This window comes from Pseudophryne corroboree, chromosome 1 (genome assembly GCF_028390025.1).
Source record: "Pseudophryne corroboree isolate aPseCor3 chromosome 1, aPseCor3.hap2, whole genome shotgun sequence".
NCBI classification, from domain to species: domain Eukaryota; kingdom Metazoa; phylum Chordata; class Amphibia; order Anura; family Myobatrachidae; genus Pseudophryne; species Pseudophryne corroboree.
The window spans coordinates 887625445-887650316 of NC_086444.1; the positions used below are offsets into that span (position 1 = coordinate 887625445).

Sequence of the window (24872 nt, forward strand, 5' to 3'; positions counted from 1 at the left end):
AGGACTCTGACACCTTTTCGCACAAAAATACACATGGATCCGGGATGAATTCCCGGATCCATTTGTTTTCGCGATTGCAGCCGTGAAAACAGGTCCGTTATCGCGGATTTATTTTCTCCTGCCTCAGGCAGGTGCAGAAAAAATCCACGATACTGCCAGCGGTCTGTGCTAATTGAATTCGCCCTGGGGATCAATTAGCTTCAGTAATTTACCACGGCTAATTGAATTCCCCCCATACTTTATTTGCTTGTTGCCTTTTCTAATGGGGAGATGTATGAAGATTTCTAAAGAGTGGATAAGCTGAGAAGTTGTCCATTGCAAACAATCTGCTTCTAGCTAGCATTTATCAAGTACATTCTATAAAAAGATAGGTGGATGCTGATTTGTTGTTATGGGCAACTTCATCGTTCTTGAGAAAGCTTGATGCATCTCCCCCTAAATTTAAAAGAAACTTGTTATGTACTGTATGTGCATTATAGGGGTTTGTTAATTTTATTAGGAGCATTGATTGATTGATTGATTGATTGATTGATTGATTTTTGAAGCAGAAATGCTAGACACAAACTTTATGTCGCTTTATTTTCTTAAGGCATTATTATGCTGAATTTTCTGAAATTAAGAAATCCAGTCCATAGATTTACAAAGAGAAAGACCTTGAAGGTCCTAATGAAACTTGTGTATATATAGTAGCCCTAATTAACTAAACAGTCCATAGACTTCTGATACACATATAAGGCAACAATCCATAGACTTCTGATACACATATAAGGCAACAGTCCATAGATTTCTGGTACACATATACAGTAAGGTAACAGTACATAGACTTCTTAAACACATATAAGGTAACAGTCCAAAGACTTCTGATACCCTTATAAGGCAACAATCCATAGACTTCTGATACCCTTATAAGGCAACAGTCTGTAGACTTCTGATTCACAAGTAAGGCAACAGTTCATAGACTTCTGATACCTTTATAAGGTAACAGTCCATAGACTTGTGATACCCTTCTGTTGCCTGGATTTCATTACACATTTTGAAATCTGTAATATTTAACAGAATGTTTAGCCTCTCATACATTACAAAATTTGTATATTCATTAGGCGTTTACATTTGCTGTCTGTTGTGCATCCATTTCTTTAATGGTGAGTGATACTATGCGGATTTGCTAGTTAAAATACATTGTAGTGGACCAAACTCTCCCCTGTCTTGCTACTTTTTAAGGTACCACTATGCATTTTCTCTTAACAATTGTGTTTTAAATTAAAGCAACTCACTCTGTCACCTTCTCTACAACATCCTCATTCCAACACGTTTTAATTGTGGAAAACAGATTTCTTGTTTTCACTAAATCAAATCTGATACATACAGTATCTATCCTTACCACATTTCAAATGAAACCCTCATACAGCATAATTTGTGCAGTTTGCTTTGACTTTATACAGTTGTGCGTTACCTCTTGTGTTCTGAAACATGGGCATTGGCCTCATTAGTGGGATCCTTGCCTTGGGACAACTAATGTATTAATGTATTCCTTCTAATTATTTACATGTATTTATTTTACTAATTCTGCAGAACATCCGTGGCACATGTTTGTTGTCGTATAGCTTGTCAAAAGACTGTACAGTGGATAAGAGATCTTACTATCTTTCTCAAGCTAAGGAATCATTTGAGATTGGGCTCCTTACCAAGAAAAAAGGTGACCATGTGACAAGTAAGCAGGAGCTATACAGCTTTGTCAAGGCAGCCTTTTGTCTTGCAAATGTGCACAAATGGCTTAACGGTGAGACTGCCCAAAATGAAGACGTGAATGTGATTTATAGTGAAGCCATGGAGAAGCTGGCAAAGTATAATATTTTACCAGACAAACATGACAAAGCAGACTTGGCCAATTATATTATGTCTCTTGTAAGCTCCATAAAAGAACTTTTCAAAGTACAGCCAATCGAAACCTCAGATAACCGTTCTTATGTGCCCGACAGCTACAGAGATTGTGTAGACAAAAATATTGTTATCGGAAAAGTCAGGTTTAATAAACTGCTGGATATGTATTCTCAGCATCACAACTCTGTGTGTGACGTGTTTGATAGGAATTGCAGAAACCATGTTGCAATGGACGTAAAATCAGGAGTTTGTGTCACTGCATTAAAGACTAGCGATACTGTCAGTACAATAGACAACTCTCCCATCCAAACAGCTGGAGACCATGATCGCTCAAGTGACAAATCAGGCAAGAGAAGAAAGTTTGTGCGGTCTGATGCAATAAGTCACTCCGTTGATGAGGACAGTAGTAAAAATGTTAGAAGGTCACTTAACAAACGTTACAGCTCCAGCTTGTCAAACTCCTCTTTTAGTTGGGAATGTATTCCAGAACATAATGAAAAAGAGCCTCACATAACCGATGACAGTAGTAAGGTGGAGAATCCTGGCTCTTCAGCTAAAATAGGTGAGATTGTTAATTTAGAAACAAATAACGGAATTGAAATCCCTTTTCAGGGTCTCTCAGTTCAAGAAGGCAAGAGCTCTGATAACCAATCTAATTGTCCACTGTTCAGTGAAAAACAAACTGGAGAAACAAACCGGACAAATGATGCAAGCCAGTCAATCTCTATTACTGGAAATAATGAAATTTCAGCTACCAATAAATTGGTGTCTACTATGTCATGTGAAATGGGGAATGATCACTATTCAGATTATGAGTCATTTGTAATTGTAGACCCTTTGACTGAGACAGAATCTGTCACTGAGAATAAACTGAGCAATGTATCAGGAAAACGAAATGATTTTAAGGGTGATTTTACAGGAAGTTATGGTAATAACGTAAAAGGAGAAACCCTATATGCTACAGATGAAGTATTTATTGGTATACATGAGAATTTGCCAAAACCTCCAGGTCATCCAAGTGCTGCTGCAGGACAAAGGTTATTCCATGTAATTGACGTAGAAGGTGAAACCAAAGATACTACAGATGATGTAGACATTGAAGTACAGAGAAATATGCCTAAACTTCCTGGTCCATCAGGTCAAATTGCAGGGGAAAGTTTATTTAATGGAATTGATGTAGAAGGTGAAACCAAAGATACTACAGATGATGTAGACATTGAAGTACATGGGAAGATGCAGATACCTCCAGGTCCATCAGGTCATATTGCAGGACAAATGTTATTTCATGGAATTGACATAGAAGATGAAACAAAATATTCTACAGATGATGTAGACATTGAAGTACATGGGAACATGCCAATACCTTCAGGTCCATCAGGTCATATTGCAGGACAAAGGTTGGTTCATGGAATTGACATAGAAGGAGAAACAAAAGATGCTACAGATGATGCACTTATTGAAATTCATCCGTCTGTACCAGCAGCTCCATCTGTGTCTGTGATAAGCCATAATAATCTGGCCTCCTTTTCTGAAGACAAGTTATTAGCAACAGAAGACAGGTTCCAAAAGCAGTTCCTTAACCAACAATGGTCTATTGAAAGTTCAACTGCCAAAATCCCCCTAAAAGAGCAGAATAGTGGGGTAAATTTGTTAACATCTTCTGGAAATAGCAAGGCAATGGCAGGGAGCAGTGATGAGCCATGTGAAACCACCGAGGAAGGAGATAATAAATGGAGTCTGAGCTTCAGTAGCAGCAATGGATCCAGTTCTTGGAGCAAATTAAGTCAATTTTCAAGAAGTTTGTCTGAATCAAATTCATTAAATTCAAGTGTAAATTCCTTTGTTATTCTTCAACCAGAAATTACTGAGCAGATGCGCCAAGCTTGTTCACTAGATGCCACAGATTATGAAAGACTTCTTTCAGGCGTAAATCATGAATGGCTACTGAAGAGGCTAAAGGATACAGGAGTATTTAGCTTCCAGCAGTCACATAAAACATACAGTAAGTACAAAAAAAAATATTGTGCATATATAAACTTTGTATACATAACTATTTTATATATATATAATATATATATATATATATATATATATATATATCAGGGCTTGACCCTTTTTTCTAAAATGTAGGAGACGGTACAAATGTGGGAGTCAGACCACCGTCCTGTGCCCCCCCCCCCCCAATAACTGAAACACCCCCATTACTAAGCAACTCCCCCACCCCACCACCACCACCACCCAGCCAAACCAACCCTCCGCAGCCACACTGCTGCACAGCTACTCCCCAGGCAAACAACAATCCCTCTCCTTCCTTACCCCATGGCCACATTAATGAGCTAACCACAACAACACAACTAAGTGGGTACCCCCAGGCAAGCCACCCCCCAGACAAACAATTCCCCCTGCCCTGTGGTCACATCACTATACGCTCTGAAAACGCAATCCCCGTCACGCATAGACCCTCTTATCAGAGAGCTTTTTGCAGTCGGAATTTGCAGACAGCGGAGGCTGGGATTTGTCAAGCCGCTTGTGTTTATAGGTCTGAAGTTTTACTGAAATATATTTAACAATTTCTTTATATATAATTTCTGCATGTTTTGCAGTGTTTTGTTGTTTTTGTTTTACTGATACATACTTTAATTATTGTTTGCAATTGAAATCTAGCCTTTATTGGGTGATATGAAGCTTTCAAGTTACTGTTGGCCCTTGCGCTATAATACATATGGTAAATAGTGCACACAGGCAGCACACAGTAGTCTCATGCTTAGAATGGCAAATACTGTATGTTTAGCAGCAAAGTAAGCCTTACAACTGTTATTTTGACAATATTGTGATGTACAGGTTGAGTATCCCTTATCCAAAATGCTTGGGACCGGAGGTATTTTGGATATCGGATTTTTCCGTATTTTGGAATAATTGCATACCATAATGAGATATCATGGCGATGGGACCTAAATCTAAGCACAGAATGCATTTATGTTACATATACACCTTGGAGGTCATTCCGAGTTGTTCGCTCGCAAGGCGATTTTAGCAGAGTTGCTCACGCTAAGCCGCCGCCTACTGGGAGTGAATCTTAGCATCTTAAAATTGCGAACGAAGTATTCGCAATATTGCGATTACACACCTCGAAGCAGTTTCTGAGTAGCTTCAGACTTACTCGGCATCTGCGATCAGTTCAGTGCTTGTCGTTCCTGGTTTGACGTCACAAACACTCCCAGCGTTCGCCCAGACACTCCTCCGTTTCTCCGGCCACTCCTGCGTTTTTTCCGGAAACGGTAGCGTTTTTTCCCACACGCCCATAAAACGGCCAGTTTCCGCCCAGTAACACCCATTTCCTGTCAATCACATTACGATCGCCAGACCGATGAAAAAGCTGTGAGTAAAATTACTAAGTGCATAGCAAATTTACTTGGCGCAGTCGCAGTGCGGACATTGCGCATGCGCATTAAGCGGAAAATCGCTGCGATGCGAAGATTTTTACCGAGCGAACAACTCGGAATGAGGGCCCTTATACACACAGCCTGAAGGTCATTTTAGCCAATATTTTTTATAACTTTGTGCATTAAACAAAGTGTGTGTACATTTACACATTTCATTTATGTTTCATATACACCTTATATACACAGCCTGAAGGTCATTTAATACAATATTATTAATAACTTTGTGTATTAAACAAAGTTTGTGTACATTGAGCCACAGAAAACAAAGATTTCACTATCTCACTCTCACTCAAAAAAGTCCGTATTTCGGAATATTCCGTATTTCGGAATATTTGGATATGGGATACTCAACCTGTATTAGTTTCTGCCAAATATCACTTTTATGGGTGTGTAAGCACCCACTTTTCAGAACTGTGTGCTTCAATCCCTTTATACACTAAACAGGAGTCATTGCATTTGCTATTATTGAATAGCTTTGCTAAAAACTGCCCACAATAAGTTACTGCAGGAAATAGTTAAATATCGGTGTCTATTTTTTTACAGAATAAGTTATTTTGCTGATTTCCTGCGGCAAAAGTTATTTTGGAATTTGATGAATTGTAGATAACAACAAGATCCTGTTCTTAGAACTGTATCAAATTTGGTAAAAACAACCCCATTTATCTTCTACATACATTTTAATAAGTAACAGCTGCTTTCAGTATTGTCTGGAGAAATACTGAAAAGACAAATTTCACACTGAAAACCCCTGGGTAGTAATACATTAATGATTATCTGCAGTAGTCCAGCCAGGATCACTGCCCTAGTAGCCATGCATAGAACTAAGGTTACGGATTCAGAAATGCTGCATGTTGGCAAACACTACTTGTAGAAAGTCTTCTGCTTCTATTGTTACTAGTGAGACACAGTAAACATAGCTCCTGAATTCAAGATTTTGGGGGCCAACATCTTTATTAGCGTATCACAAGGGTAGATAATATTATCTGTATCATAATTTCACATAAATGAATAGGGTGTAGAGCCAGCCTACCTCCTTTTGTATAGGGTCAACCTTCAGCATAATGCAGACCACCTGATTGGTGAACTAGTCCTCTCTTGAGGCCTCAGAGAGGAACTTAGGTTGCCTAGCAGATGATTCTGTTCTGCCAACAAAACCACAATAATACGTTATGAGATTATGTTCTGGGAAATGTTTCTGTGTTTACTCAGTACTGCTGCCACTTTGTGGCATGATTAGGTTTGCCATAATATCCCTTGAATCCGGGACACCTATGATTTACACAGGTTCTCTGGCTGGTGAAATGCAGGTTTGAATTTAGGCAGCCACAGAACCTGTGTAAATTGTAGGTGTCCCGGATTCAAGGGATATTTTGGCAATCCTAGGAATGATCTAAATAATAAAAAAATAATAATAATAATATATACACTACCACCCAACTTTTCACATTTATTATTGTTGACACTTCTTATATCACCCTGTCTGATCTGTTCACATTTAACAAGGGTGGCTTCAACTTTTTCTTTTGGTACTGTATCTGAGTTATATCCCTATATTGTATGCAGATGCTCTGCTTCTGAAATTTTCCAAAAAATCTGAGCTGTGGACTGCCCAGGAAACAGTCGTGCACTTTGGGGATGATGTGGATGTTAAAAATGAGGGAAAGCAAAGAAAAGCTTTCTGGATCTACTTTCTACACCAAGATGAGACTTTGGGAAGGTATTTTTTTCCTTCTCATTTGATAATACAACATTTGAATAGCATGGGGTAAATGTAATAGAGTCTGAGTTACTGGAGGTGTGCGACTTGGGGCGAGAATGCCCATATTTTTAAAGCGGCGATCATTTACGGTATGCGGTTAGCATAGCGATCGTCGGGATCCCGGTGATTACAATACAGATGCCGGGATCCCGACAGGGGCACCATACTGCCGCCGGTATTCTGGCTAGGTAGGTGATTCCCCCTCTATGGGTGTCCATGACACCCATAGAGGGAGAATAGAACATGTGACGAGCGAAGCCCGCAGCGTGGCAAGTGCAGCGAGCCAGCAAGCGGCTTAGTTGCGATCACCCCCCCTGCCAGCATTTCACCACTTGGGATGCCAATACCGGTATAAACACATTCGGCATCCCGTTTGGCGGGATATCATACCGAACCCTCATTTACAAGGCAAAACCAGGTTAGTTGTGCCATGTAAATGACTGCCACTTAATTTGTCCTTTCTCAGATGAAATCCCGGACCTCCAGCAACTCAGAACCCTATTACATTTACCCCCAGGTAAGGCTTTATTACCTTAATAATATATGATGCACTTTATGAAAATACATAGACCTGTATCCCACAAAATCATATCAGCCGCTGTAACCATGGGATCAGTAGTAACACACAGTGTTATGATGTTGTTTTCTGACAAATTTATATTAATTATGGGGAATGTAATAGTGAATCACTTGAGACACTTGAAACCAGAATGTATTTATCGGTTTGTCTGACCTCTATTTTTCTTGTTGAAGGTATGTTGGGAAAGCATACAAAAAGCACAAGGAGCTGCTGTATCATTTCGTCGATGTTGAGCGTCAGATGACTGCTCAGTATTATGTGACAGAATTCAACAAAAGACTCTATGAGATGAACATTCCCACTCAGATATTTTATATTCCCTCTGCTGTTCTTTTGGTAAGAGCTTCACAGTAAGCTAGGGTTATAAGTCACCATTTCTAGAAATCTCTACAGTATAATAAAGTGCATGAAACTAGACAAAAAGGAGAGAATATAATAGCAAATAAACCATAAGTACAACAGTTTACTAGCGTTTGTGGCATTTCTGATATTAAACTAGGTTGTATTTAGATTCTCAGTGTTTGTAGAACATGGTGACAGTATTATCCAGTCACAGTGGATAAGTGAAAGGGGAAGTGCTCTACTATGTTCCTGCAGTCTAGCTGTGCTGTCAGGTTATGGACAGGAAGTACACTGCATGGACAGCCGAACATCAGCAAGCACAACTGGGTGTGAACATCTTATACCCAGACCAAGGAACCAATAAGTTAGAGCTGGTCCTGCTTTCCACTCATCTGGGAAGGTTTTACATTAGATTTCCATAGTTGCTGCAACTAGAGCATTTGTGAGGACCAGGCACTGGTGTGGGGCAGTGAGGCCTGGCTGACAGTTGGAAATCAATTTCATCCCAAAGGTTGTTGATGGGGTTGGGATCATGGTCCTGTGCAAGCCAGTCAACTACTTCTACACAAAATCAGTTTTTGATGGACCTTGCACTGTGCAAAGGGGCAAGATCATGCTGAAACAGTAAAGGGCCATCTCCAAACTGTTGATACAAAGTTGGAAGCATTCAGTTCTCTAGAATGTAACAATTAACAATTCCCTTCAGTGGAGCTAGAAAGCCCAGGACAAACATTGAAAACAGCCCCAGTCCATTATTCCTCCTGCACCAATCTTTAAAGATGGCAATATGTATTTGTACAGGAATAATTCTCCTGGCATCTGCACTAAGATTTGTCCACCTGGCTGCTAGTTATTGACGCTTGATTTGTCACTCCAGATAATTAATTTCCTCTACTCCTAAATCCATTGGCAGTGTGTTTTACACCACTCCACCTGGCATTGCACATGGTGATCTCAGGCTTGTTTGTGGATGCTCAGCCATGGAAATTCAATCTATAAAGCTCCCAGCAGTTCTTGTGCTGACCCCAATATAACAATAAACAATAATGTATTTATGTCTGCAGCTCAAGAAATGACTCCTATTAATACCATATTCTGGCTGTCCCCTGTCTTGTGACTTTTCACAGCATGTTATCAGAATTATGCTGTGATCCTTAGTTACAGTATGTGCTCCTGTTGTTGTAAGACTAGGAACCTAGACCCATCTTCCTTTCCATTGTGTTGTAATTTCTCCTTACCACAGTGTCACTCAACGTGTGTGGCTCTCCAATGGTCTGAAATATGTATATTATTTCTAAATCAATTCCCAAAGTAAAGTGTACTTCGCAGTTTTCTGACCTCCAGGAATAATACCGATTTCTCTATCGTCCTAGTGGATGCTGGGGTTCCTGAAAGGACCATGGGGAATAGCGGCTCCGCAGGAGACAGGGCACAAAAAGTAAAGCTTTAGGATCAGGTGGTGTGCACTGGCTCCTCCCCCTATGACCCTCCTCCAAGCCTCAGTTAGATTTTTGTGCCCGGCCGAGAAGGGTGCAATCTAGGTGGCTCTCCTAAAGAGCTGCTTAGAAAAGTTTAGCTTAGGTTTTTTATTTTACAGTGAGTCCTGCTGGCAACAGGATCACTGCAACGAGGGACTTAGGGGAGAAGAAGTGAACTCACCTGCGTGCAGGATGGATTGGCTTCTTTGGCTACTGGACATTAGCTCCAGAGGGACGATCACAGGTACAGCCTGGATGGTCACTGGAGCCTCGCCGCCGGCCCCCTTGCAGATGCTGAAACAAGAAGAAGGTCCAGAATCGGCGGCATGAAGACTCCTCAGTCTTCTTAAGGTAGCGCACAGCACTGCAGCTGTGCGCCATTTCCTCTCAGCACACTTCACACGGCAGTCACTGAGGGTGCAGGGCGCTGGGAGGGGGGCGCCCTGGGAGGCAATGAAAACCTATTTTTGGCTAAAAATACCTCACATATAGCCTCCGGGGGCTATATGGAGATATTTAACCCCTGCCAGAATCCGTTAAGAGCGGGAGACGAGGCCGCCGAAAAAGGGGCGGGGCCTATCTCCTCAGCACACAGCGCCATTTTCCCTCACAGAAAGGCTGGAGGGAAGGCTCCCAGGCTCTCCCCTGCACTGCACTACAGAAACAGGGTTAAAACAGAGAGGGGGGGCACTAATTTGGCGTTAGAAATATATAAAAAAGATGCTATAAGGGAAAACACTTATATAAGGTTGTCCCTATATAATTATAGCGTTTTTGGTGTGTGCTGGCAAACTCTCCCTCTGTCTCTCCAAAGGGCTAGTAGGTCCTGTCCTCTATCAGAGCATTCCCTGTGTGTGTGCTGTGTGTCGGTACGTGTGTGTCGACATGTATGAGGACGATGTTGGTGAGGAGGCGGAGCAATTGCCTGTAATGGTGATGTCACTCTCTAGGGAGTCGACACCGGAATGGATGGCTTATTTAGGGAATTACGTGATAATGTCAACACGCGCCAAGGTCGGTTGACGACATGAGACGGCCGACAAACAATTAGTACCGGTCCAGACGTCTCAAAAACACCGTCAGGGGTTTTAAAACGCCCGTTTACTTTAGTCGGTCGACACAGACACAGACAGGGACACTGAATCCAGTATCGACGGTGAATAAACAAACGTATTCCTTATTAGGGCCACACGTTAAGGGCAATGAAGGAGGTGTTACATATTTCTGATACTACAAGTACCACAAAAGAGGGTATTATGTGGGATGTGAAAAAACTACCGTAGTTTTTCCTGAATCAGATAAATTAAATGAAGTGTGTGATGATGCGTGGGTTCCCCCCGATAGAAAATATGGGCGGTATACCCTTTCCCGCCAGAAGTTAGGGCGCGTTGGGAAACACCCCTTAGGGTGGATAAGGCGCTCACACGCTTATCAGAACAAGTGGCGGTACCGTCTATAGATAGGGCCGTCCTCAAGGAGCCAGCTGACAGGAGGCTGGAAAATATCATAAAAAGTATATACACACATACTGGTGTTATACTGCGACCAGCGATCGCCTCAGCCTGGATGTGCAGAGCTGGGGTGGCTTGGTCGGATTCCCTGACTAAAAATATTGATACCCTTGACAGGGACAGTATTTTATTGACTATAGAGCATTTAAGGATGCATTTCTATATATGCGAGATGCACAGAGGGATATTTGCACTCTGGCATCAAGAGTAAGTGCGATGTCCATATCTGCCAGAAGATGTTTATGGACACGACAGTGGTCAGGTGATGCAGATTCCAAACGGCACAAAGGTGTATTGCCGTATAAAGGAAGAGGAGTTATTTGGGGTCGGTCCATCGGACCTGGTGGCCACGGCAACTGCTGGAAAATCCACCGTTTTTACCCTAAGTCACATCTCTGCAGAAAAAGACACCGTCTTTTCAGCTTCAGTCCTTTCGTCCCTATAAGAGTCATATCTGCCCAGGGATAGAGGAAAGGGAAGAAGACTGCAGCAGGCAGCCCATTCCCAGGAACAGAAGCGTTCCACCGCTTCTGACAAGCTCTCAGCATGACGCTGAGACCGTACAAGACCCCTGGATCCTACAAGTAGTATCCCAGGGGTACAGATTGGAATGTCGAGACGTTTCCCCTGCGCAGGCTCCTGAAGTCTGCTTTACCAAGGTCTCCCTCCGACAAGGAGGCAGTATGGGAAACAATTCACGAGCTGTATTCCCAGCAGGTGATAATTAAATTACCCCTCCTACAACAAGAAAAGGGGTATTATTCCACACTATATTGTGGTACTGAAGCCAGAAGGCTAGGTGAGACCTATTCTAAATCTAAAAAAATTTGAACACTTACAAAGGTTCAAATCAAGATGGAGTCACTCAGAGCAGTGATAACGAACCGGGAAGAAGGGGACTATATGGTGTCCCGAGACATCAGGGATGCTTACCTCCATGTCCCAAATTTGCCCTTATCACTAAGGGTACCTCAGGTTCGTGGTACAGAACTGTCACTATCCGTTTCAGACGCTGCCGTTTGGATTGTCCACGGCACCCCGGGTCTTTACCAAGGTAATGGCCGAAATGATGGTTCTTCTTCGAAGAAAAGGCGTCTTAATTATCCCTTACTTGGACGATCTCCTGATAAGGGCAAAGTCCAGGGAACAGTTGGAGGTCGGAGTAGCACTATCTCGGATACTGTTACAACAGCAGGGGTGGATTCTAAATATTCCAAAATCGCAGCTGATCCCGACAACAAGTCTCCTGTGCTTAGGGATGATTCTGGACACAGTCCAGAAAAAGGTGTTTCTCCCGGAAGAGAAAGCCAGGGAGTTATCCGAGCTAGTCAGGAACCTCCTAAAATCAGTGCATCATTGCACAAGGGCCATGGTAAAAAAATGGTGACTTCCTTCGAAGCAATTCCAGTCGGCAGATTTCATGCAAGAACTTTTCAGTGGGATCTGCTGGACAAATGGTCCGGATCGCATCTTCAGATGCATCAGCGGATAACCCTATATCCAAGGACAAGGGTGTCTCTCCTGTGGTGGTTACAGAGTGCTCATCTTCTAGAGGGCCGCAGATTCGGCATTCAGTTTTGGATGTTGGTGACCACGGAGGCCAGCCCGAGAGGCTGGGGAGCAGTCACACAAGGAAAAAATTTCCAGGGAGTGTGATCAAGTCTGGAGATTTTTCTCCACATAAATATACTGGAGCTAAGGGCAATTTACAATGCTCTAAGCTTAGCAAGACCTCTGCTTCAAGGTCAGCCGGTATTGATCCAGTGGGATAAAACATCACGGCAGTCGCCCACGTAAATAGACAGGGCGGCACAAGAAGCAGGAGGGCAGTGGCAAAAACTGCAAGGACTTTTCGCTGGGCGGAAAATCATGTGATAGCACTGTCAGCAGTGTTTCATTCCGGGAATGGAAACTGGGAAGCAGACTTCCTCAGTAGGCACGACCTCCACCCGGCAGAGTGGGAACTTCATGGGGAAGTTTTCCACATGATTGTAAACCGTTGGGAATTACCAAAGGTGGACATGATGGCGTCCCGTCTGAACAAAAAACGGGACAGGTATTGCGCCAGGTTAAGAGACCCTCAGGCAATAGCTGTGGACGTTCTGGTAACACCGTGGGTGTACCAGTCGGTGTATGTGTTCCATCCTCTGCTTTTCATACCTAAGGTACTGAGAATTATAAGACGTAGAGGAGTAAGAACTATACTCATGGCTCCGGATTGGCCAAGAAGGACTTGGTACCCGGAACTTCAAGAGATGCTCACAGAGGACTTATGGCCTCTGCCGCTAAGAAGGGACTTGTTTCAGCAAGTACCATGTCTGTTCCAAGACTTACCGCGGCTGCGTTTGACGGCATGGCGGTGGAACGCCGGATCCTAAGGGAAAAGGCATTCAGGAAGAGGTCATTCCTACCCTGGTCAAAGCCAGAAAGGAGGTGACCGCACAACATTATCACCACATGTGGCGAAAATATGTTGCGTGGTGTGAGGCCAGGAAGGCCCCACGAAGAAATTTCAACTCGGTCGATTCCTGCATTTCCTGCAAACAGGAGTGTCTATGGGCCTCAAATTGGGGTCCATTAAGGTTCAAATTTCGGCCCTGTCGATTTTTCTTCCAGAAAGAATTGGCTTCAGTTCCTGAAGTCCAGAAGTTTGTCAAGGGAGTATTGCATATACAACCCCCTTTTGTGCCTCCAGTGGCACTGTGGGATCTCAACGTAGTTCTGGGATTCCTCAAAACACATTGGTTTAAAACCAGTCAAATCTGTGGATTTGAAGCATCTCACATGAAAAGTGAACATGCTCTTGGACCTGGCCTGGACCAGGCGAGTGTCAAATTGGTGGTTTTTTTCTCAAAAAAGCCCATATCTGTTTGTCCATTCGGACAGGGCAGAGCTGCGGACTCGTCCCCAGTTCTCTCCCTAAGGTGGTGTCAGTGTTTCACCTGAACCAGCTTATTGTGGTGTCTTGCGCCTACTAGGGACTTGGAGGACTCCAAGTTGCTAGATGTGGTCAGGGCCCTGAAAATATAGGTTCCAGGACGGCTGGAGTCAGGAAAACTGACTTGCTGTTATCCTGTATGCACCCAACAAACTGGGTGCTCTTGCTTCTAAGCAGACTTTTGCTAGTTGGATGTGTAATACAATTCAGCTTGCACATTCTGTGGCAGGCCTGCCACAGCCAAAATATGTAAATGCCCATTCCACAAGGAAGGTGGGCTCATCTTGGGCGGCTGCCCGAGGGGTCTCGGCTTTACAACTTTGCCGAGCGGCTATTTAGTCAGGGGCAAACACGTTTGTAAAATCCTACAAATTTGATACCCTGGCTAAGGAGGACCTGGAGTTCTCTCATTCGGTGCTGCAGAGTCATCCGCACTCTCCCGCCCGTTTGGGAGCTTTGGTATAATCCCCATGGTCCTTTCAGGAACCCCAGCATCCACTAGGACGATAGAGAAAATAAGAATTTACTTACCGATAATTCTATTTCTCGGAGTCCGTAGTGGATGCTGGGCGCCCATCCCAAGTGCGGATTATCTGCATTACTTGTACATAGTTACAAAAATCGGGTTATTATTTGTTGTGAGCCATCTTTTCAGAGGCTCCGCTGTTATCATACTGTTAACTGGGTTCAGATCACAGGTTGTACAGTGTGATTGGTGTGGCTGGTATGAGTCTTACCCGGGATTCATAAATCCTTCCTTATTGTGTACGCTCGTCCGGGCACAGTATCCTAACTGAGGCTTGGAGGAGGGTCATAGGGGGAGGAGCCAGTGCACACCACCTGATCCTAAAGCTTTACTTTTTGTGCCCTGTCTCCTGCGGAGCCGCTATTCCCCATGGTCCTTTCAGGAACCCCAGCATCCACTACGGACTCCGAGAAATAGAATTATCGGTAAGTAAATTCTTATTTTCTTTAGGGACAATTACACTAATACATGAAGCTTAAATACTTTTATTTCATCATTTAAAATTGCCCCTCCACAAAGCCCCTTTTCAGTTTCCAGTTTGAAAGTCTACCACAACCACTCCTCAAAGGTTCTAATATTGATAGTCTGCAATGTGCTACTGTCTTTTTAAAATGATTAGAAGGTACTAGAAGTGATATGGGAATCAGTCTTTAGTGAGGAAGGGGAGTATATGCACCTGACATGTACTGGAAATATTGTGGGCAATGAGGTTTTCTGCACCAAACTTCAACAGATATTATAAACCTGATCCCTACCATCACCAATATTCTGAAAATACTGCTCATTCCAGATGTCACCAAATAACGTGTTAACTGATTAGATATATTTTTAGTACAGTCATGTCGTTGCATCTTTGTACACTTTCACCCTCCTACTTTAACAATGCGCGTTATATTATTTTGGCAAACATACCTAGTGGAGTATATAACTAGCATCCTTGGTAACTTCTTTGTTAACCTTTAAGAATCTTTGGGCTTTGTGGGAATCCTTATAGCCAGCCCTGGCATTATTTATAATCTCTGTCAATCTCCTTCACCACATTCACCAGTACTTGGACCTTGGGGGTCATTCCGAGTTGATCGCTCGCTAGCTGTTATTAGCAGCCGTGCGAACGCATAGTCGCCGCCCACAGGGAGAGTTTTGGGGGAGTGTATTTTCTCTTTGCAAGTGTGCGAACACCTGTGCAGCCGAGCAGTACAAAAACAGTTTGTGCAGTTTCTGAGTAGGTTTGAACTTACTCAGCCGCTGCGATCACTTCAGTTTGTCCGGGGCCGGAATTAGCGTCGGACAACCGCCCTGCAAATGCTTGGACACGCCTGCATTTTTCCAACCACTCCCTGAAAACGGTCAGTTGCCACCCACAAACACCTTCTTCCTGTCAATCTTCTTGCGATCGGCTGTGCGAATGGATTCTTCGTTAAATCCATTGCTCAGCAACAATCCGCTTTGTACCCGTACGATGGGCCTGCGCATTGCGGTGCATACGCATGCGCAGTAGCGACTTGATTACTGCGCTGCGAATAACTACAGCGTGCGATCAGGTCGGAATGACCCTCCTTGTCTCTCTGAAACCACCCATATGGTCCATCCCTATCCCTATACCTTTCACTAGCTCCCTGCAATCCTATTTCAATCTCATCCCTCCCCTTTAGAGCTTGTGAAAAAAGTTAGTTTCTTTTGCATATTCTTCTACCGTCAGTCTTTGGTTATATTAGGAATATATAAGGTATGGAACAGCCTCTGTGTTTATTGGAAATGTGTATCTGCAACACGCTCATGGTGCCTTCAATAAATAGATTTTCAATATTTTTACAGCAATTCAACCATGTAAATAAATAGTGACATGTAGCTGAACGTGCTGGCATTATGGGTAAATAATAAACGTTTAGACCTCATGTATGTCACAGATGTGAAATATTATTATGTTTTGGATGAGGTCTTGTATTTTTGGTATGGCCATTTGTTTTTATTGTCACTAATTGTACTGCTTCAGATTACAGAAGGCGGCAGCATTAAGGGATGTGTGAGTGTGGAGCCTTATATTCTTGGAGAATTTGTAAAACTTACCAATAACACCAAGACTGTGAGAATGCAATATGAAGCTACAAAGTACGGTTTGGCTTTTGGACATTTTGCCTATGAGTTTTCTAATTTCTCTGATATAGTGGTGGATTTACAAGGTAAGTTTATTTTTTATTTATTAGCAGTTTCATATATAGCGCAGCATTTTCCATTGCGCTTTACAATTGGAACAACAGTAACAGAGCAAAACTGGGTAAAAACAGACAGGCATAGAGGTAGGAAGGCCGACAACAAGAAACAGAGAAAAATCTGCACTCTCCAAATGCCATATGGAATATCTAAACAAAACCCTGATTATAATATCTGGAAAAATCCTATAATCTCATGTCGGGGGTGCTACCTAAGACAACCATGTGTAACACCTATTAAACAAAAAGAAAATGGGGTTGTACTGCTAGGTGCACTAAACTAGAATAAAATTTAACTTTTATTAATACAATGTATTAATAAAAGTAAAATTTTATTCTTGTTTAGTGCACCTAGCAGTACAACCCCATTTTCTTTTTGTTTAATAGAGGTAGGAAGGCCCTGCTCTTAAGCTTACAATCTATAGGGAAATAGGCATTGATACACAAGGATAAGTGCTACATATTGTATAATGCTCCACCAGATTGCAAAGGTTCTTAATAGGCTGTATGATAGGTTACCTAGCAATGTTGGCCAAGGGTCAGGAGGGTGTGAAAGTGAAGAAAGATTAAATATGTGAGGTTATGTGGACTGTACAGAGACAATGTAATTAGATAGGGAGGCATTGAAGGCTATGTGGGTGGGTCCGGAATTTGATAAGCTTGACTAAAGAGGTGAGTTTTCAAGGAACATTTGAAGATTTGGAGACTAGAGGTGAGTCTTATTTTGCGTGGGGATAAGTTGTGAAATGTATTTGTATTTTCTGTTTGTATTTATCACATTTAAAATTCATATTTAACAGAGTAACAGGGGCAAACACAGGATTTAGTGGGCGGGGTTTCCAGATATGTGCTACACACATATATAGACATATGTAGCACATAGTGTGACTGCAACCTTCCCCTACCCCCAGCCGAGTGCCAGCTGCTTCTGCGGAGGAAGAGCAGCTCCGCTTCGGCCGTCTCCTTGCCTGCGTGGCAAAGTACAGAAAGCTCTGATGAATAGAGCTCTCTGTCTGCAGAGCTGCTGCAGCCGTCACTTTAGCATGGCTGCAACTAGGGGGAGCTAGGGGGCATGTGACCTGGGCGCCGTCACAATCAGTTTTATCCCCCTAACACCCCCCTCCCTATGCGCATCGGTCTCTTAGAGCTCGTTAGGCAGCCGCAGCAGCTAGTAGAGTCTGGAGCACATAGAGTCTGGAGCTTGTGCTCCAGACTCTACTAGCTGCTGCGGCTGCCTAATGAGCCGGGCACAAAGCATTGCTGTGATGAAACTGAAAATAAACTACAGCTCCCAGCAGTCCTTGCAGCGGGAGCTGTAGTTTACTTTCAATTTCTTCTATGCAGTCGTGTGTTGTGCCCGCCCCGGCAGAGCCGGATAAAGAGGGGGCACAGGGATCAGGCTGACTCCCCAGCCTCCCCCCTGCTGCCTTTAATTATCGCAGCAGTGCTGAGCTGGAAAAGAAGTTAGCCGTAAGGGGGCGGGGCTACACGGCACTGTACACAGTGCCAGTCCAGCCAGCAGCATGGGAGACAGAGAGCTCACTATGCAGCAGCAGAAGACCCTAAATAGTGAGTGTGACAAAGGGAAGGTGCACTGCATGTGTGTGTGACTACTATATATGTGTGTCTGTATGAATGTGTGCATGTGTGTGACTGTACATGAATAGGTGCGTGCCTACATATATGTGTGCTTGTGTGTCACTGTATGTATACATATGTGACTCTCTATATGTATGTATACAGGTATGTGAGTGAATGTATGTGTGTGCATATGTGTTTTGGTGTGGGACAGTATGTATGTGTAGAGGTGTGTGATTTTGCATATGTATCAATGTATGTTTTTTTTATTCTTCATCTGTAGCCCAAATAAATGCCTAGCTATCTCCCCCCTCATAAGAAGCTGTATAGCAGCAACCAGCCCTTTGCCCTTATGGTGGTTTTATATATATATATATATATATATATATATATATATATAGTCACATGCGGGAGATCAGGGGCGCACTTACTGCCTTGTCCTGGGTGCCGAAGATCCTAGTTTTGTCCCTGACTTTAAAGACGGAGATCGAGCTGTCTCCATCTCAAATAGAATAAACTTAGCCCGTTGGGGGGGGGGGGGGTGTGAATAATCACAAACCCACTGCATGCGCAACAGAGTAATTTCTTCTTTTTATTAATATTTCTTACATTTATAATTAGGCAGGTGTTACCATATACTTTTGGGATTGCACATATCCTAGGTTGCTGGTGTAGTTGCATACAATTTTCACTTACAATTTTAGATATTTAGGTTCCTAATTTAAAATAACCCACTTTTTATATGGAAAAATCCCCCTTTTACCTAGTTAAAAAAGGATGCCCTACTGGTGAAAGCCATGCTCATGCATTGGGAAACCCATTAATCATGGATACTGCCACTGTCCTGAAGATATCGACCTCTCAGATTGGCAATAGCTGTGGTTTAGTATTAGAAAATAAGACAAAGTATTATTCAATAAAGCATTTCCCCTTGTTTTGTTTCGGCTTTTTTTGTTATAGTAAAAAAATAATTATATATTTATTTTTAGGTTTATTTCCTTTTTTTTTTTTTCTTTTACATAAATGTGTAACAAACAGTACAAGTCCAGGCTTTCCCTGGCACATGCATGCACTCAGGAACTAAAGATTGACTGTGGAAGTGGTAAAGCTCCTCTTACCTATGGCAGCCAGAGACAATTCAGGTCATCACTGGTTTATAATAATTAGGCTTGATAGGTGGAATCAAATATCTTTTGAGACTGAGCTAAAGGAAAAAGTTCTTAAAGACAATTAATGTTCTACTCAGTGAGGGAAACAAAACTCAGTATGTTATGAAAAAATGTCCTTTCCTGGCTGCTGGAAAGATATAAGGGGATCAGGCATGAAAATAGAATGTGTGCTGCATAATTTTCCCATAAATTTTGGAGAACAGCAGAGGTTGCAGGAACGGGATTGCAAGATCCTTCTGCATGAATGCCTTCATAGGTACAAAGTATTTAACGCAATGTGAAGATGGCATTAACCTAAGGTAAGCTTTCTGGAGCTTGGTACATATTGCCCAACCCCCAATCCCTATTTGAGACTAATTGGGACTGCTGTCTGAGGTGCTAATTAGCCTTTTGCAGGATATTTCTGTAATATGTCATTTATTAGGCTATTGTTACATAGCCATGATACTTAAAATCAAGCAGAAACAGCAGTTAGGGTATAAATATCACAGCTAGTCCCACAAAATAATATTTTCCACACTTGCTGACATGACCAACAATGTTCTCACAAAACAGCATTTGAATTACAGGCCCCCAGTTTTGCACTTAAGTAGATAGCTGTCAATGTGCTGTGCCAAGCAACAGTCTAACTGCAATATCCCCAAATAATACAACATTCTGTATTTTTTCAGGTTGGGTAACAGGAAGTGACAAAGGAGAAGCACTCATTTACCTCACTGACCCACAGATCCATTCAGTTAAGGATACACCAGGAGCCACCTGTCTAAATTTTGGAAGTGACGGGATATACATGTTCTTCAATGTTCAACATAAAGAGTGCAATGAAATTTGCCATAGTCTGTCTCTTACCAGGCCTGACATAAAAGTATTAGAAAAGTCTAGTAAAGCAGGAACAAGTAAAGACCGTCGACATCATTTTAAAAATTCCAAAGGTACATGACAATGAAAGACTACAGTACCTCCATTGTAGACCCGTTCAGCACGTGTGTATATGCATATTCTTTATGTTTCTTCCCTAATCCTTTTACTTTCTATTTGGAATAAAAAAGAAACCCTGTAAAAACGATAATCTTAATGAATACTTACAGAGGTAGGGGTGTAAGCATATTAATATCCTTGCATTAATATGGACATGGAGGTCAGTCAGTGACTGCTGACTTAATTTACATTTGTTTTTTATTCTTTCTGGTGTATTTATTCTCTGGAAGGTGTGGTGCCACAATGTATAAAATCTATATATGTTACATTATTTTTCTATAAACATTCAGAGTTTATTTTGGTATAATGGGGTCAATATAAACAATTTATTTCAGGGATACTTTTTCCTAAGTGAGATGTTCAAAAAGTAAGTGGGTCAAAATAAATCTAGTTTGGAGAATATTCCTGGATTCTAAATATAAGATGTTCTGCAAATATAGCCATAGATAGATGTAAGGAAATATGCAAATTAATTGTGTATCTTTGGAGAGATTAATAAAGTAGTATGTTAGTAGATCCCGAACTTTGGTTTTGTGACACAGAAATAATAAAAATATTATATTAAATAAAATGTGAATCACAAATGTATCTGAGTATATTTCAAAACCAAGGATAAGTAGTGTTTTACATTTTCAATAAAAATATCCTCTACATGCAATCCCTGTGGCATTTATTCATGTTATTCGGAGGGATATCCACTCTTAACGATAAATTTGCATGATATCTGGATTGATATCATGACACAATATAAAAGAGGATGCATTGCAGAAGATGAGTTACTGGATGGCAAAAAGTGCGTTGATGTCACAAGGCAATTAAATTGCTTACAGTCAGTCACCCTGCATGCAATTGGATTCCCCCCATGTGCATTGTACAGACTTAACCCATGGTGAATTTGCTAGTGCAACTGAAGCTTATAAGGAATGTGAGCTCTCCACACTCTGGGGTATATTTACTAAAAATCGTATTTTCCCGTTTGAGGTCAAAGTTCAATCACGAATGACATCGAAAGTGTAAATATGCAACTTTTTGAATTTAGTACGACTAATTTACTAAGCTGCCGTATTCTGCATTTTCGGTTTTACCGATGTCGATGTCATTCGTTTTTTTAGGCAGTGTTTTACGTGAGTGACTTGTAAAACACTGCCGACTTTAATACAATGAATCTCGGCCGGATCTGAGAGATCCGTGCTGGGCTTCATTGTGCACCTTTATTAAAAAAAAAAAAACAGTGTTAAATTAAAAAAAAAAATGCGTGGGGTCCCCCCTCCTAAGCCAAACCAGCCTCGGGCTCTTTGAGCCGATCCTGGTTGCAAAAATATGGGGGGGAAAATGATAGAGGTTCCCCCATATTTAAACAACCAGCACCAGGCTCTGCGCCTGGTCCTGGTTCCAAAAATACGGGGGACAAAAAGCGTAGGGGTCCCCCGTATTTCTGAAACCAGCACCGGGCTCCACTAGCCAGATACATAATGCCACAGCCGGGGGACACTTTTATATAGGTCCCGGCGGCCCTGGCATTACATAACCAACTAGTCACCCCTGGCCGGGGTACCCTGGAGGAGTGGGGACCCCTTCAATCAAGGGGTCCCCCCCCTCCAGCCACCCAAGGACCAGGGGTGAAGCCCGAGGCTGTCCCCCCCATCCAAGGGCTGCGGATGGGAGGCTGATAGCCGTTTGGAAAAAAATGAATATTGGGGTATTTTTTTAGTATTAGTACTACAGGTACCAGCGGGCCCGGTTTTCCTCCGCATGCTGGTACTTGTGGTTCTCCAAGTACCAGCTTGCGGGGAGGCTTGCTGGGACTTGTAGTACTGCTACTAAAAACAATATAAATTTTTTTACACAACGGCTATCAGCCTCCCATCCGCAGCCCTTGGATGGGGGGGACAGCCTCGGGCTTCACCCCTGGTCCTTGGGTGGCTGGAGGGGGGGACCCCTTGATTGAAGGGGGTCCCCACTCCTCCAGGGTACCCCGGCCAGGGGTGACTAGTTGGTTATGTAATGCCAGGGCCGCCGGGAGCTATATAAAAGTGTCCCCCGGCTGTGGCATTATGTATCTGGCTAGTAGAGCCCGGTGCTGGTTTCAGAAATACGGGGGACCCCTACGCTTTTTGTCCCCCGTATTTTTGGAACCAGGACCAGGCGCAGAGCCTGGTGCTGGTTGTTTAAATATGGGGGAACCTCTATCATTTTCCCCCCCATATTTTTGCAACCAGGATCGGCTCAAAGAGCCCGAGGCTGGTTTTGCTTAGGAGGGGGGACCCCACGCAATTTTTTTTCAAAAAATAAACACTCCCATCCCCTTCCCATTGATAAACATGCACGGATCTCATGGATCCCTGCATGCCTATCCAAACACGGGATAAAAAAGCAGGTCTGTTTTTTTTTAGCACTTTTTCACGAATTGTATTTCAGCACGGCAGTGTTTGGCTATTGTCGGCAGTGTTTGTGATTTGTTTTTTTAGTAAATTACCGATTTCTACCAAATTGCAGGCGTATTTGACCGATGGTGTATTGATTCGTGATTTTTTTCCTAGGACTTCCAAAATATTACGAATGCCCTCATCACTGCCGAGATTTTTGCTTAGTAAATTACCGAAATGACACTTTGAAGAAAAAACGGCATCTCGGTCAAAATCGGGACCTTAGTAAATATACCCCCCTGAGAACATCACAGTTAGGTTCTTTACTTAATAGAAAAAATTAGATATGCACAAATGAATTGTGGATATAATCTTGCTGCTGTACAACTGCAATGTTAATTTACAAAAGTAGATTTACGAAGGAGTTTGGCATAGAGTAGATGGGCTTTATTTATTTGTTTCTGCTTTATGTTGCTGTGTGCCTGGGAGGGTGCCATCAGTAGTGTTAGTTTATTTATCTTTCCCAGTCTTTTCATTTCCTGGATTCCCTCTGGTTGTATTTTCACTGATACTACTCTAACACTTGGCATAAAAACACTTTCCCCATTGTACATGAGATCTGTTAGTGTGAGTAGGGTCTACAGTTAGGCTGATGGGCTGAATTCCATTTGTCCTAGACCATGCCAGATTGTCCATACACATTGGATGATGTAATGAAGGACGGTGCAACATCTCATTCCATCCTTCATTAAAATCCATTGGGTTGCACACAATATCTTCCAGTTCGCCATCTAGCACGGCCGTCTGGAGGATGTCACATACGATCCGCAGGAGTGCACAATTGCAGGTACACATTAGACAATCAGCATGATTTGTCTTTCTGATGTGGAAAATTGTGCCGATATCATCCTAAAGTGTACACTCCCTGAGCAACATACAAAACATGCTTTGCTCCATGGTTTATCATGTTTCTTTTATGTCATCTGCTTTGGAAGTATGCCTGTGGTCGTGGTCACTGTCTTAATGTGATCTCCTGGGCTGTAGCGACTGTTGCCGAAGCTGTAATTGCAAAATTATGCAAGCGCCAGAATGTGCAAGCTCTGAGATGCCCAGTTTCACCACCTGGCATGCACAGTGTAACTTGGCTGGGGGTTCTGGACACGTCACCATTGCGTGCAACATCGACACTTGCACCTGCCCTATGGCATCCGTTTTTCGCTGACTCACCAGCAACACTCTTATAACATGCCCATACCTACAACACATTTTTTCTTGGTTACTTCAGGCCACTTCTCAGGTACCGCCCAGGAACACCATGGTATTGCCTCGCCATGTCTGATACCAGCATCTCCATATGCACTGTAGGGGTTTTAAGGTCGTTTGCGCATGCACAGTAACAAATAATCACACAATCGTATGCAGTTAGCGTCCACCTCTCAAGCAGGCAATCTATTTCTTTTCTTTTTGGAATGGGAAGGAGTCTGATTTTCTGCTTTGTTTTGTTTTCCCATAAAACATCTTGCAGATACTCCCATCTGTATATAAAAACTACAGAAACAACTTTAAATATGTCTATCACAACCTTTTATTAAATTTTAGTTGGCCACAGCTACTATTTGCAAGTTTGCACATTGCCCGTCTCAGTCAGTAGAGAGCTTGTTGCGCCTACTAAATACACACAAATCCCACAATACAGCCTTTATACAGACAAATTTGGCATTTCGTGTCTGGAAAATGCATGTAAGAGCTATGTTGCATGTAAGAGCTATGTTTCCTTATTAGTAGGCTTTTTTTGTGAACTGATGTAAAGACACAAAAAGCCGTAATATTTAATTTAATATTGTATCATTGTTTGATTTCTGACAGCAGATTCTGTTTTGCATTTTTTAGTGATTTGAAGCAGTATACAGTATAAGCAGAATGTCCAAGCATAATGATGAGCAACTCTGTCAAACTCACTCTCTCTCTCTCTCTCTCTCTGGGCCTAATTCAGACCTTATCGTAGCAGCAAATTTGTTAGCAGATAGGCAAAACAATGTGCACTGCAAGGGGGGAGACGACGACAGATATAGCATGTGCTGATAGAGTTAGATTTGTGTGGGGTATGTTCAAA

The 24872-nt window shown here is 42.5% G+C and overlaps 1 protein-coding gene across 10 annotated transcripts in view; it reads left to right on the top strand.

Annotated features, from left to right (window-relative positions):
• ALPK1 (alpha kinase 1) overlaps positions 1-21043 on the top strand; it is a 375069-nt gene extending 354026 nt beyond the window's left edge. For all 10 annotated transcript variants that reach the window (XM_063920137.1, XM_063920136.1, XM_063920129.1 and 7 more), the window contains 5 exons: positions 1573-3883; positions 6888-7041; positions 7837-7999; positions 16452-16638; positions 20087-21043. In XM_063920137.1, the coding sequence (XP_063776207.1) occupies positions 1573-3883; positions 6888-7041; positions 7837-7999; positions 16452-16638; positions 20087-20355 (3084 nt within the window). In that variant the 3' untranslated portion in view covers positions 20356-21043. The remainder of the gene's footprint in view (positions 1-1572; positions 3884-6887; positions 7042-7836; positions 8000-16451; positions 16639-20086) is intronic.
• Positions 21044-24872: the final 3829 nt, after the last annotated feature.